Below are 14,309 nucleotides of genomic sequence, written 5' to 3' on the forward strand. Positions count from 1 at the left end.
GAAATCCAATTAATCCGTTCTAGACACCCAAAAGTATGAAAAAAAAAAAATTCACATGAAATATACATTTTCCTACATAAAAAAAGGATACATGCACAAAAAATACTGTACTGTACTAAATGAAGAATAAATGACACTTACCTTTATTGAAGATGTAGTGGTGAGTCATGAGATGGGAGGAGGGGAGATGGAGGTGTATTAATTTGGGAACAACTTGAGTCACTGGACCTCTGTTACGCCAAAAATCTGTCCATTGAGCTCTTCCAGAACAGGCCTGTTTTGTCACAATTGAACACTAGTTGGGTTGGAATTTTTCAGCTTCGCCATGCCTTATCACACTGTGTATGCCACTACGATTCTTAAATCTCTCAAACCAACCTTTGCTGGCTTTAAATTCACCAATATGAGCACTAGTTCCAGGCATTTTTTCATGTTCACCTGGGTGTTAGTCGACTGGTGTGGGTCGCATCCTGGGGGACAAGATTTACCCGTAAATGGTCCAGGCAGATCTATGTTCACATGTGTAGTGCTCCAAAAGTAGATCTACGTTTTTTTTTTTTTTTTTTTTTTTTTACATATTTTCAAATATAAAAAAAAAAAAAAAAGTAGATCAAAGCTTTTTTACACATTTTCAAATGTAAAAAAAAAAAGATCTACTCTTTTTACATACTTTCAAATGTTGAAAAACCGTGTACATACGTTTGGACCGTTTGCGGGTTAAGGACCCCAATGAAAATAAGTTTGACAGTCCTTGATGATGCACTGACTTTCTTGGGTTATCCTTGATGGCTTACCCCCTGGGGTTGACTGTTTCTTGTAAAGCCACACCAACAACACACACTCCACATCTTCGATTAGTACAGCTGGCGGTGGTGCAGCAGCAGCTGACCGTGGTACAGCAGGAGCAGCAGCAGCTGACTGGTACAGCAACAGCAGCAGCTGACTGTGGTACAGCAGCAGCAGCAGCAGCTGACCATGGTACAGCAGCAGCTGACCGTGATACAGCAGCAGCAGCTGGCTGTGGTACAGCAGCAGCTGGCCATGGTACAGCAGCAGCAGCAGCTGACCATGGTACAGCAGCAACTGACCGTGGTACAGCAGCAGCAGCAGCTGACCATGGTACAGCAACAGCAGCTGACCGTACAGCAGTACAGCAGCAGCAGCTGACCGTACAGTACAGCAGCAGCAGCAGCAGCTGACTGTGGTACAGCAGCAGCTGACCGTGGTACGATAGTATTTTGATAGTATTTCTCACCCTTTTTACCACGGGGTTGGCACTAGAAGCTTTCTTTGGGCCCCTAGTGGCTTATTTAGCAGTTACAAGCACTAAAAACAGTGGAATACTACAAAACGTATCGAATGTATGCGTGGAACCATCTGCCCTGGCGCTCAGGCTGGACGGACAGGTTCGAGACAAATCATGTTGGTCGAGTTTTTCATTGGTCGGGCCAAAATTTTTACACTCAAACGCTTTGTTAGTCGAATTTATCGTTAGACGATGCCTTCGTTGGTTGGGGGTCCACTGTAGTTCTACATGATGGCCACTGAAAGAGATAAAATTGCTGCTTACTGAGTTTATCCAGGGAGTGCCTCAATTGCTCTTGGGTTGTGTAGGTGACAATTTGCCAATTTTATTGGGAAATATAAATGATGTATTGGTTTTCATGTATTCATGGGAGGTATATGCAGTTTACAGTTCTTTCTTTTCAGGATTGTCAAGAATTTGAGATAGAATAAATTGTAATGGAGGAAAGAAAATTAAGAAATATTGAAAATTTGCTTTTTAAATCATTTTAAAATTTCAGGAGTTTAGTGAATTCTTGAGTATCATAAAGTATTTTTGTTAGGCTTTATTGTAGACCCCTGATATTGCAGATGCCTGATATAAAATAACTTCATTGCCAGTGTAGCAGATGAGTCGTGTAAAACAAATCTTGACATTACTGACAGTTTTGAAGAAGAACGTTTAGGTGATACAAATGGGATTGAAGAACTTGATAAGCTTGATTTTCGTAAGTGTTAAGAAGAAATTGTAGTTAGCATTCCCAATAACTGCACATCACAAACATCTGCCTCGCAATCCTTTTCCATATCACAAAAAGCAACATCCAAAAACAGACACACTGGTATTCGTATTGCTACAGATAAATGCACAGATATACCATATGGCAGTTGTCGTTGCCTAAAGAAGGAAATTTACTAGTGGTGGAAAAAGAGTGATAATTCTTCCATCTTTGGCAAACCTAACCTGTAAATATCTGAGTTCACCCCCTCCTTCCTCATCATTAGAGAGTGAAAGATTGTTCATCATTGAAGGGAACATTACTCTTCTCATAGAAACAGATTAACAAAATTGGGGAGCCGTTGATGTTCCTCAACTTTGGTTTGATCATTTTTAATTTAAGCTATTAACGCATGCATATTGACTCATGAAATCGTAATAACATTATTTGCTTCCAGACTGGCTGGGATATCAGATTTCATTCAGTCCCATTTATTTCCCAATTACATGCTAGTCTGCATATGTTGTCTCTGTTGCTGTTTGATTAGAAACCTGTGAAATGCAATAATAATCTTATCAAGCTCTGCTAAAAGTGACATATTTCTCAATCGTGGTGTTTCTTAAAGGTGTTTTCCTCACATCAGTTCATTCTTTCTGTGGTGTTTCAACTTAGTGCCCTCCACATGATAATCATGGGCCTTACCATTTTTCTTCATATTTTATTCTTCATGGTCATATATACTACCTTTATAGATTCTTCACCAATTTTGTGCAGCAGGTAAGGTGACCTAAAAAAAAAAACACTTCCACCATCATTCACACTATCACTGTCTTGCCAGAGGCTTGTAGATACAACAGTTCAGATGGCCCTCCAGCAGATATCCCCACCCTTCCTTTTGAGTGCAGACACTGTACTTTCCACCTCCAGGACTCGGGTCCAGCTAACCACTTTCTCTTAATCCCTTCACAAATTGTTATCCTTCTCACACTTCAACAACTCGTCAAAGTCCCTTAAACCATTAATTATTGTTGTTATTATTATTATTATTATTATTATTATTTTACAGAGTGTGGAGGGAAGATGCATCTCAGAGAAGGTGAATTTGAGAAGGCTCATACAGATTTTTTTGAAGCTTTTAAAAACTATGATGAATCTGGTAGCCCAAGACGGACAACATGCTTAAAGTACCTTGTTTTAGCAAATATGTAAGTTGAATTGCTTTGACAGCACAAATAGACTGGTTTGGGACAATTAAGCTCAAGATGAGAGTCTGACATATAAAGTGTTAATTTGTCTTCTGTTTTGCTTCATTGTGGGTTTGTTTGTATCATTGTAAGTTGAAATTGGCATACTGTAGCTTGTGAACATAAAATTTTTTACCAATATTTAACAGCAGATGAGACCTAAGTACATTAATTTTCATTTATAAATGTTTCCAGGTTAATGAAGTCTGGTATAAACCCATTCGATTCCCAGGAAGCAAAACCGTACAAGAATGACCCAGAAATTTTAGCAATGACTAACTTGGTTGCTGCATATCAGAATGATGACATCAATGAATTTGAAACTATCTTAAAACAAAACCGATCAAATATCATGGATGATCCATTTATTCGAGAACACATTGAAGGTTGGTAAATAATGTATCAGTTTTTGGAAATATAAATTCTGTATTTTGGATATACATTTTTTGCTACAGGCATACTGCATTGAATATTGAACTGTTATTTCTGATTTGCCCTTTATACAAAAATTAATTTGAAAACAGTTTGAGCCATACTCAAAAAAATGTGGGCTAGGGTCAATGACATTATATTTCCATTATTTTTCCTAGCATGTTTCTCTCATTATTTTTGTGTAATTTCTGTTGCTGTACATTCCTTTTTTTTTTTTTTCTCATGATCCCCAAATTGAAAACGGACCTATGAATTTAATTCAAAGTACTTTCTTTTTTTACACTGAAGATAGAGCCATATTTAAAGAGAGATCTCTGAAGGAAGGTTTCTTGATGCCATTGAGGGTTTTGTGATCCAAGGAATTAAACCCAACCTCCCTTTCCCTGGATCATAGCTCATTTTCTCCTCGTTCCTCCAGTGCTGTATGAACCCTACGGTTTTATCATTTAATCTATGGATGTAATACTGTTAATTTGAAGAGATGTAACCAGAAAACTAACTTAAGGCTTAATCCAGCAACAGGATTTTTCTGAAAATGATCTCTATCAGTTCTGCATTTTAAGCTGTTTTCTCAGATTCACACCTATGAATTGGAATTTGAATGCAGATAGAGCAGCCTTTGTATGTAGAGAATGGCTACACACTGCAGCAAGTGTTGAGTGTATAGTGAATAAAAATGGATAAACTAGAATTTTTTGTAGAAAAGTTTAAGAGAAAAAACAAAGATTTCTAACAATTTATTTTAAGTTCTGTCATGTTAATTGAGTTGTCAGGATAATTAATCTAAGGACAAGAACAACATTCCTTAAAGATGCAACAAGAGCTAATCAATTTTTATTTGATATATGAAAAATTATACAGGGAAAGGTCAAAGCACATAAAACAACTTAGTTTGGATGAAATATTTAAAAAAAAAATAGCTCAGAAGAGTGTGGCATATCAGTAAGCCAACATCTGAAAATCATGGGGCTTCAACTTCAAGTACCCCAGATGTCCTCCCTGCAACAACACACATCTATAATGAAACAGTCTTGAGTGAAACAGTACTCCTGGCAACCTTCAGGTTCCAGACCTTTGCAATTAGTTCTACAGTTTCAGTAAAATTCTCAAATTTACCACTTTGAGGGGTATTATTACAACAGTCTTTGTAAGTACACAAATTAAAAAACCTCTTTCATTTAAACTAAAGTTTAATTTAAGTTTCTATACCCTGAAAGAGCATACATGTAATAAGTGGGTTAGAGATGTACGTAATGATGAATTATTATGTGACCTCTGTTGGTCCAGTAAAATGAATATTTTGGCAAGGCTTAGGACCCAAAGGTGCCAAAAAAATTGTTGTTGCTCTGTGTTTGTGTGTGCGCACACATGTGCACATAAGTGTGTGCTTGTACCCCCACACACACTGCATTTGTTTATTCATTTATTTTAAAAAACAAAGCATTATCTAATCATATTTAGCAGGCACTCAACAGGAAAATCTGAAGCCAGACTTCCCTCTTGACTGCCTGATCAATAAGGCTGCTGCTGCCTATTGCTCAAAGAGTCGCATACCAGTAATAACCCGGCTATGCAGGCACTTCCTGTAGGAACCAGTTCTGGTTTCTTATGAAAACGCCTACCATAATTTTGGTAATTCTCGTATCTTCTAGTAAAAGGTTAAAAAATCTTCAACTAGTGATGTAAAGGTTGAAAAATCTTAGACTAATGATGTTGATATTGTTTCGTAATTGCACTTAGGGGACACCTGCTTTTAATCATATTTATTCAACACTACATTCCATACTTTTCACCTCAATGACCAAATTTGGGGCCTGGCCTTCGAGCATTTTCCATGTATATTTTGTGTGTATTAAGTATGGTATGTGTCTCGTCTCTGTTCCAGAGTGTGCCTTTAAAATACCATACTGTAAGATATTTCCAGTGCTGTAGTACATATGTTTCATTTACTCTTTATGTGAATGGTGAAAGATCTTCGCATATTTTCTGGTTTTGAGATATCTCCTGCCTTGAGTTACCTTTGTAATTAGTTCAGCTATCATAACTTTGGGGTCCAGTCCCTGGACCCATTATGTACCTTTGTAATCTTTTGACTACCGCCCACAGGATGGGTATGGGATGCATAATAAAGATATTAAACTAACTAACTTGAGGGGATCTTTCCAAAAAACAGTATTCCATATGTGAGAGTACATGTAATTTGAATAACACTAAATTTCATGTCTTGTTTTGAAAGTTCTTGTAAACCAACCTGTTGTTCTCCTGCCCCTTAAAGCATTTTTCTTAGTGTTTTTCAACCAGTAAGTTATTTGACATATATTACTCCAAGTTTTTTTTTTTTTAGCCTATGAAAAGGTCTACCTTCTGAAATTTGTGACTGTTAAACATTGTTCTATTTTCCTCTGCCCACTGAAAGATTGTATTTGTTGAGTGATTGGTGGAATGATGAAGTAAAGGGTGTGATAAAAGAGAAAATGTTAGCTTATGATAGGTTTTTACAAAGTAGTAATGTTAGAAGGGGTGTATATGGAGTATATGGAGAGTAAAAGAAAGGTGAAGAGAGTGGTGAGAGAGTGCAAAAGGAGAGCAGATGATAGAGTAGGAGAGGCACTGTCAAGAAATTTTAATGAAAATCGGAAAAAAATTTTGGAGTGAGTTAAACAAGTTAAGAAAGCCATGGGAACGAATGGATTTGTCAGTTAAAAACAGAGTAGGGGAGTTAGTAGATGGGGAGATGGAGGTTTTGGGTACATGGTGAGAATATTTTGAGGAACTTTTAATTGTCGACGAAGAAAGGTAAGCGGTAATTTCATGCACTGGTCAGGGAGGTATACCATCTTTTAGGAGTGAAGAAGAACAGGATGTGAGTGTAGGGGAGGTGCGCGAGGCATTATGTAGAATGAAAGGGGGTAAAGCAGCTGGAACTGACGGGATCATGACAGAAATGTTAAAAGCAGGGGGGGATATAGTGTTGGAGTGGTTGGTATTTTTGTTTAATAAATGTATGAAATAGGTAGTAGGTTTGTAGACAGCAACCGCCCAGAGAGGTACTACCGTCCTGCCAAGTGAGTGTAAAACGGAAGCCTGTAATTGTTTTACACAATAGTAGGATTGCTGGTGTCTTTTTTTTCTGTCTCATACACATGCAAGATTTCAGGTACATCTTGCTACTTCTACTTACACTTAGGTCACACTACACATACATGTATAAGCATATATATACACACCCCTCCGAGTTTTCTTCTATTTTCTTTCTAGTTCTTGTTTATTTCCTCTTACCTCTATGGGGAAGTGGAACAGAATTCTTCCTCCGTAAGCCATGCGTGTTGTAAGAGGCGACTAAAATGCCGGGAGCAAAGGGCTAGTAACCCCTTCTCCTGTATATATTACTAAATTTAAAAGGTGAAACTTTGTTTTTTTCTTTTGGGCCACCCCACCTCAGTGGGATACGGCTGGTATGTTGAAAGAAGAAGAAATATATGAAAGAGGGGAAGGTACCTAGGGATTGGCGGAGAGCATGTATAGTCCCTTTATATAAAGGGAAGGGGGACAAAAGAGATTGTAAAAATTATGAAGGAATAAGTTTACTGAGTATACCAGGAAAAGTGTACGGTAGGGTTATAATTGAAAGAATTAGAGGTAAGACAGAATGTAGGACTGCTGATGAGCAAGGAGGTTTTAGAGTGGGTAGGGGATGTGTAGATCAAGTGTTTACATTGAAGCATATGTGTGAACAGTATTTAGATAAAAGTAGGGAAGTTTTCATTGCATTTATGGATTAAGAAAAGGCATGTGATAGAGTGGATAGGGGAGCAATGTGGCAGATGTTGCAAGTATATGGAATAGGTGATAAGTTACTAAATGCTGTAAAGAGTTTTTATGAGGATAGGCTCATGTTAGGGTGTGTAGAAGAGAGGGAGACTACTTCCTGGTAAAAGTAGGTCTTAGACAGGGATGTGTAATGTCACCATGATTGTTTAATATATTTATAGATGCGGTTGTAAAAGAGGTAAATGCTAGGGTGTTCGGGAGAGGGGTGGGATTAAATTATGGGGAATCAAATGCAAAATGGGAATTGACAGTTATTTTTAGCTGATGATACTGTGCTTATGGGAGAGTCTAAAGAAAAATTGCCAAGGTTAGTGGATGAGTTTGGGAGTGTGTGTAAAGGTAGAAAGTTGAAAGTGAACATAGAAAAGAGTAAGGTGATGAGGGTATCAAATGATTTAGATAAAGAAAAATTTGATACCAAATTGGGGAGTAGTAGTATGGAAGAAGTGAATGTTTTCAGATACTTGGGAGTTGACGTGTCGGCGGATGGATTTATGAAGGATGAGGTTAATCATAGAATTGATGAGGGAAAAAAGGTGAGTTGTGAGTTGAGGTATATGTGGAGTCAAAATACGTTATCTATGGAGGCAAAGAAGGGAATGTATGAAAGTATAGTAGTAAGAACACTCTTATATGGGTGTGAAGCTTGGGTTGTGGATGCAGCAGTGAGGAGGTGGTTGGAGGCAGTGGAGATGTCCTGTCTAAAGGGCAATGTGTGGTGTAAATATTATGCAGAAAATTTGGAGTGTGGAAATTAGGAGAAGGTGTTGAGTTAATAAAAGTATTAGTCAGAGGGCAGAAGAGGGGTTGTTGAGGTGGTTTGGTCATTTAGAGAGAATGGATCACAGTAGAATGACATGGAAAGCATATAAATCTATAGGGGAAGGAAGGCGGGGTAGGGGTCGTCCTCGAAAGGGTTGGAGAGAGGGGGTAAAGGAGGTTTTGTGGGTAAGGGGCTTGGACTTCCAGCAAGCGTGCGTGAGCGTGTTAGATAGGAGTGAATGGAGACGAATGGTACTTGGGACCTGACGATCTGTTGGAGTGTGAGCAGGGTAATATTTAGTGAAGGGATTCAGGGAAACCGGTTATTTTCATATAGTCGGACTTGAGCCCTGGAAATGGGAAGTACAATGCCTGCACTTTAAAGGAGGGGTTTGGGATATTGGCAGTTTGGAGGGATATGTTGTGTATCTTTATATGTTTATGCTTCTAGACTGTTGTATTCTGAGCACCTCTGCAAAAACAGTGATAATGTGCGAGTGTGGTGAAATTGTTGAATGATGATGAAAGTATTTTCTTTTTGGGGATTTTCTTTCTTTTTTGGGTCACCCTGCCTCGGTGGGAGACGGCCGACTTGTTGAAAAAAAAAAAAAAAAAAAAAAATTCTTTCCAGACACAGACAGGCCTCGCATAGCACACTGTTATGTAGCACATTTTTATTATAATGCTATTCATATTTGTTGAAAAAATACCAGACCATGGTTTTGCATAGATTTATGAGATGTAAATGTTTCAAAATAGTGGCTCAGGCATAAAAACTTATGTTCAGAGATTTATATGGCTCAGGGAAATCTGGTTCCTGAATCTGGCTCATTATTGCATACAGTATGTTGTAGTGGCCTTTTTAACCTCGATAGACTACTGGCCCCACACCGAACAGCTGATTAAATATCGACAGATGGTTCACAATCTCCAAACACTTTTACATCAACAAGCAATTTAACGTATGATAAAATTCTTCCTTCTCATTATTATAAACGAGAAATAGTGAATTGAGTGATGTCGTCATTTGATTAAATTTGCAAATCGAGTCTCCTGATAAAAATGGACAACCCACAGCCATCTGTTGAGTGATGAGTTACATAACTATTTCCAAAGCCTTTTACATCAATATGCAAAAGAAAAGGGAATTTATGATATAAAACTTCTTTGTCACTTTCATAAATTATAAAATTTTCAAGTAAAAGATGTGATGGAATCATTTAATCAAATGTATGATTGGCATCAACTAGTAAACATAAATGCATAGCTCTCAGCCATGTACTGCCCAGTACTCTCATAACTATCTCCAAACACTTGTACTTCAACAGTTAGGAGAAACAAAAAATTTAAGGTAGAGTAAAACTCTCTTGTTACTTTAAGCGTATTTTATTCTGTTTAGAGGGACATCTAACTTCTTATCTGCTCGCCTCTGGCAAGTTAGTGAAAGTGTTTCTTTTTCGGGTCACCCTGCCTCATTGGGAGACAGCCAGCACATAAAAAAAAAAAAGATTGTGTGCTAAATACAGTGGACCCCCGGTTAACGATATTTTTTCATTCCAGAAGTATGTTCAGGTGCCAGTACTGACTGAATTTGTTCCCATAAGGAATATTGTGAAGTAGATTAGTCCATTTCAGACCCCCAAACATACACATACAAACACACTTACATAAATACACTTGCATAATTGGTCGCATTGGGAGGTGATCGTTATGCGGGGGTCCACTGTATATAGTCAATGGTGGCATATTAACCATCTCTTGTTTTCTCTGGAAGGAGCACCATGCCCATTTTCTCTGGAAGGATAGACGGTATACTGCGTTAAACACCAGCATCGAACATGAACCCAGGAGCCTCTGCCTTGTCCTGCTTGGTGTAATGGGAACGGAGTGGGAACTGAGAAGGAGGCCTGTGGCCTAGTGTTTATGTGCACAGTCTGCATGAGTCACAGATAGCCATTTAGCCTAGCTAGACAGGGAGTCTATGTATAACATAGCTGGTACTATCTACATATACTACACAAGTATATTACATAGAAAATCAGTGACACTACTGACATATTTAGTAAGTAATTTTTATCTAGGATTGGGTACAGAGCATGTATTATTAAATCAACAAGCAATGACATCTACAATGTATTTGTCAAAATCTTCATTACTCTTGACAAAATAAGCTAAAAAAAAAAAATTATCTTGTTTTAGAAGTGCCGTGAACCTAATCCTATTTGCCCCATTCGTTACTCGTATTACATAGCTGGAAATTACATAAAGTGACGATTTCAGGAACGTAACTCCCCGCCTTGGTGGGAAACAACCGACATGTTAAGAAAACTCGTTATTTGAGGTCAGCGTGTATCTGACTATTGACTAACGACCTATACTAGGTCTTTGGTGGTCAATTCACAGGATGTTTACAGTTGGTGGGATTATAATATAGTGTAAGAATTTGGTAATCATGAATAAACTGATTGAGAGTATAATAGAGAAATGGATGTGAGCATTTGCATCAAAGCTAAATGTAAAATATCGTATATGTTCAATTTGCTCATTAGTTGCTATCTTTGCCATAATACTAATGTACTGAATCCTGGTTTTGAATTTTCTCCTCAGTGGCAGTGCAGCATGCCCAAGCAAACAGATGTTATCAGGCCTCACAAAGTCGTAATAGGGCACTGCAAAATTTGTTTTTGTAAGGATTCTGAAAGTTTCTAAGACTTTTAACCTTTGTCTTAAAAAAAACTACAGTGGTCCCTCAATTATCGTCCTTAATCCGTTCCTGGAAGTAGGACTATTATCGAAATAGACGATTTTCGAATAAATTTTCCCCACAAGAAATAATGTAAATCCAATTAATTCGTTCCAGACACCCAGAAGTATCAACAACAATTTTTTTTTTTTACCTAAAAGATAGATTTACATGCACAAAAGAATGAACATTCAACATGACAGTTACCTTTATTGAAGGCTGTTGCTGATGAATGGAAGACAGAGGAGGAGAGAGGGAAGAGAGGTTGTTTGGAAGGGAAATCCCCCTCCATAAGGACTCTAGGTCACTTCATGGGTCACTGCCCTAGCATAAATATAGATTTACATGCAGAAAAGAATGCCAAATAAATGTAAAGCATTAACAAAATGTATAAATGAACATTGGTAATAGGGGTAGTTGATGAGTGGAACAGTCTGCCTAGTAGGGTGATCAAAGCTAAAACATTGAGTAGTTTCAAATTTAGGTTGGATAAATACATGAGTGAGAGGGGTTGGATTTGAGTCGGACTTGCACCTGAGCTTATTGCTTGGGTAGCATTTGTTCTGTTAGTGGGTTGGATTTGTGAAGGACTGGCCTAGTATGGGCCAACAGACTTATTACAGTGTTCCTCCCTTCTTATGTTCTAAAAGCTATGGCTTGGGTAGTTTCAAATTTAGGTTGGATAAATACACGAGTGAGAGGGGTTGGATTTGAGTCAGACTTGCACCTGAGCTTATTGCTTGGGTAGCATTTGTTCTGTTAGTGGGTTGGATTTGTGAAGGACCGGCCTAGTATGGGCCAACAGACTTATTGCAGTGTTCCTCCTTTCTTATGTTCTTATTGAAGACTTGTTTGTGTGAGGGAGGGATGTTAAGTTTATTGTTGGAGAATGACACTAATATCAACTCTACGGCTTATTTATCTATCACAGTTCAACTAATATGACATAAACAATATTAATAACATAGAAACATGGAATATACTCTAGAATGAATAAAATAAGTCATTACGTATGCCACAAGAGGTGTTGTGTTGTTGGGTATATAAGGGCCACTGAGAGTAAGCCGTCCATAATGGTAGTGAAGCAGCAGCTGAGGCGGTGGTGTTTTCTGTAGCCCTATATAACTCCAACAACATTAGAGGAGTTGGTAGAATCGCTGAATCACTAAAGAAGGAACCCTCTGCCACCATCACTATGACCTTCTACCACTATTACAACTGTTACCACCATCACTACTATCTTCTACCACCATCAACCACTATCACAACTGCTTCCACTCTACCACCACCACCTTTGTATTTTTCTACAAACTTTTTCATAAATTATGTGTGTTTTTCACATTCTTTACCAAAGAGCTGGCACTAGAAGCTTTCTTTGGAGCCAAGGTAGCTTATTTAGCACTTGCAAGCACTAAAATCAATGGAATATTATGAAATATTTCATAGGAGCAAGTGAGGGGACCATCACTCACTGGTAAACAATGGCACACTGGCTGGGAAGACAGGCCCAGGCGGCTCTGAGTGTGAGTACGCGTCCCAGACGCAGGACGATTAGCGAGTTAATGGACCACTTGCGAGCCAGTGTTTAGACGAAATAATGGGACTATTTCCGAAATGGACGACTTTCAGGCTGGACGATTATTGAGGGACCACTGTATTCTCAAACATTCCACTTGTTAGTCAAATAAATCTGTACGAGCATGTAAGATGAAGTGAAATATTACACACAATATATTTTTGCTTTAACTTGGACAGAATTTCTGGTGTTTATGAAGGGATTCAACAATACTTATTTGACCTTTCAGTCTCTCACTTTGCTTAATATCTAAACTGCTTGTGCATTTCACATTTCTTAAACTACTTTCTTTCAGATTTACTAAGAAACATCCGTACACAGGTCCTCATAAAGTTAATCAAGCCGTATACGCGAATTCACATCCCTTTCATCTCAAATGAACTCAATATTGATGCCACTGATGTTGAAGCTTTGCTAGTGCAGTGCATTTTAGACAAGTAAGTCTTATATTTTAGTATATTCTAGTATATGATCATTAACTTTTAATTGGATATTAAATGAATCCATGAAATATGTAATTCATACTTTAATTTTCATCCATGTAAATACTTGAGTAAAATGCTTAAATAATAATATTGGAGATGATACCTAAAATTCAATTGTTAATTACATATATTTTTATAGTTTTCTTCATGCTGAATGAACTACAGTACCATGATTAATCAGTGGCATTATCAGTAATATACTGTAGTCACTACCAGTGTGTGCTAGGCAGAACATAAGTTGACATCAGGTAGATTACATGATGAGAAGGCCTGATAAATCTGGATATAAAATGAATTGAAATTATATCATGTTTTGGTATTTTTCGTATGTGGCAGCTGAAAATGAGGCAAGAGTTCTGAATATTCAAGGACTAAAATACCAGTTCCAAGAGTATGATGTAGTGCAACACTTTAATACTTTCTTTTCATAAAATCTATAACTAATGTGGGCAAAGTGGTCAGCTGTCTCACTTTAAGTTTAAGTTTAGTGTTTCACAATTTTAGTAGAGGGGTTACTTTAAATATGTGTAAGCTATCTTTCACAAACACTAAGCAAGTTATTTGCAGTAAAAAAAAATTTTTTTTTTTTACCCTTTCGGCCGTACCAGTACGGCTTACGCACCAGGGTTTTTGACGTACTAGTAAGCCTAAATTCTAGCGCCCTCAAATCTAGTGAGAGAAAACTGGTAGACCTACATATGAAAGAATGGGGCTATGTGGTCAGTGTGCGCAGTATAAAAAATATCCTGCGGCACACAGTGCATAATGAGAAAAAAAAACTTTGACCGTGTTTTTGGATTAAAACAGCGACTTTGCACTGTATTTTCGTATGTTATTTATTGTTGTATTCTAGTTTTCCTGGTCTCATTTTATAGAATGGAAGACGTATTACAGAAATTGAGATGATTTTGACTGGTTTTACAATGAAAAGTACCTTGAAATTGAGGTCAAATTAGCAGAAATGTTCGATTTTTACCAAAGCTCAGAAGTAAACAAATTGTGCCAAGCGTCCAGTACACGTCAACTGGTGAGTCTAATATTCTTTCACAAGTGCGCTGATATTATTTATACCATTTCTACACTAAAGCAGTAGTCTGCATAACAGTAAATCTTCTATTTTTTGTGAGAATAAAAATTCAAAGTGGAAAGCAAAAGAATGTAAGAGGGGCATGGGGACATGACTAATGAACAGAGGAAATGTTATTTTAGTGCCAGGAATGTCTTTCTTGTTTA

At 37.6% G+C, this 14,309-nt stretch overlaps 1 protein-coding gene across 1 annotated transcript in view; it reads left to right on the top strand.

Moving 5' to 3' along the window:
- The window catches only part of alien (COP9 signalosome complex subunit 2 alien), a 179,114-nt gene extending 166,067 nt beyond the window's left edge, over positions 1–13,047 (top strand). The window contains 3 exon segments of the mRNA XM_070085842.1: positions 3,070–3,208; positions 3,443–3,633; positions 12,887–13,047. Coding sequence (XP_069941943.1) covers positions 3,070–3,208; positions 3,443–3,633; positions 12,887–13,032 — 476 coding nt within the window. The 3' untranslated portion in view covers positions 13,033–13,047.
- Positions 13,048–14,309: the final 1,262 nt, after the last annotated feature.

The sequence above is a fragment of the Cherax quadricarinatus genome, chromosome 17 (genome assembly GCF_038502225.1).
Source record: "Cherax quadricarinatus isolate ZL_2023a chromosome 17, ASM3850222v1, whole genome shotgun sequence".
In the NCBI taxonomy this organism is placed as follows: domain Eukaryota; kingdom Metazoa; phylum Arthropoda; class Malacostraca; order Decapoda; family Parastacidae; genus Cherax; species Cherax quadricarinatus.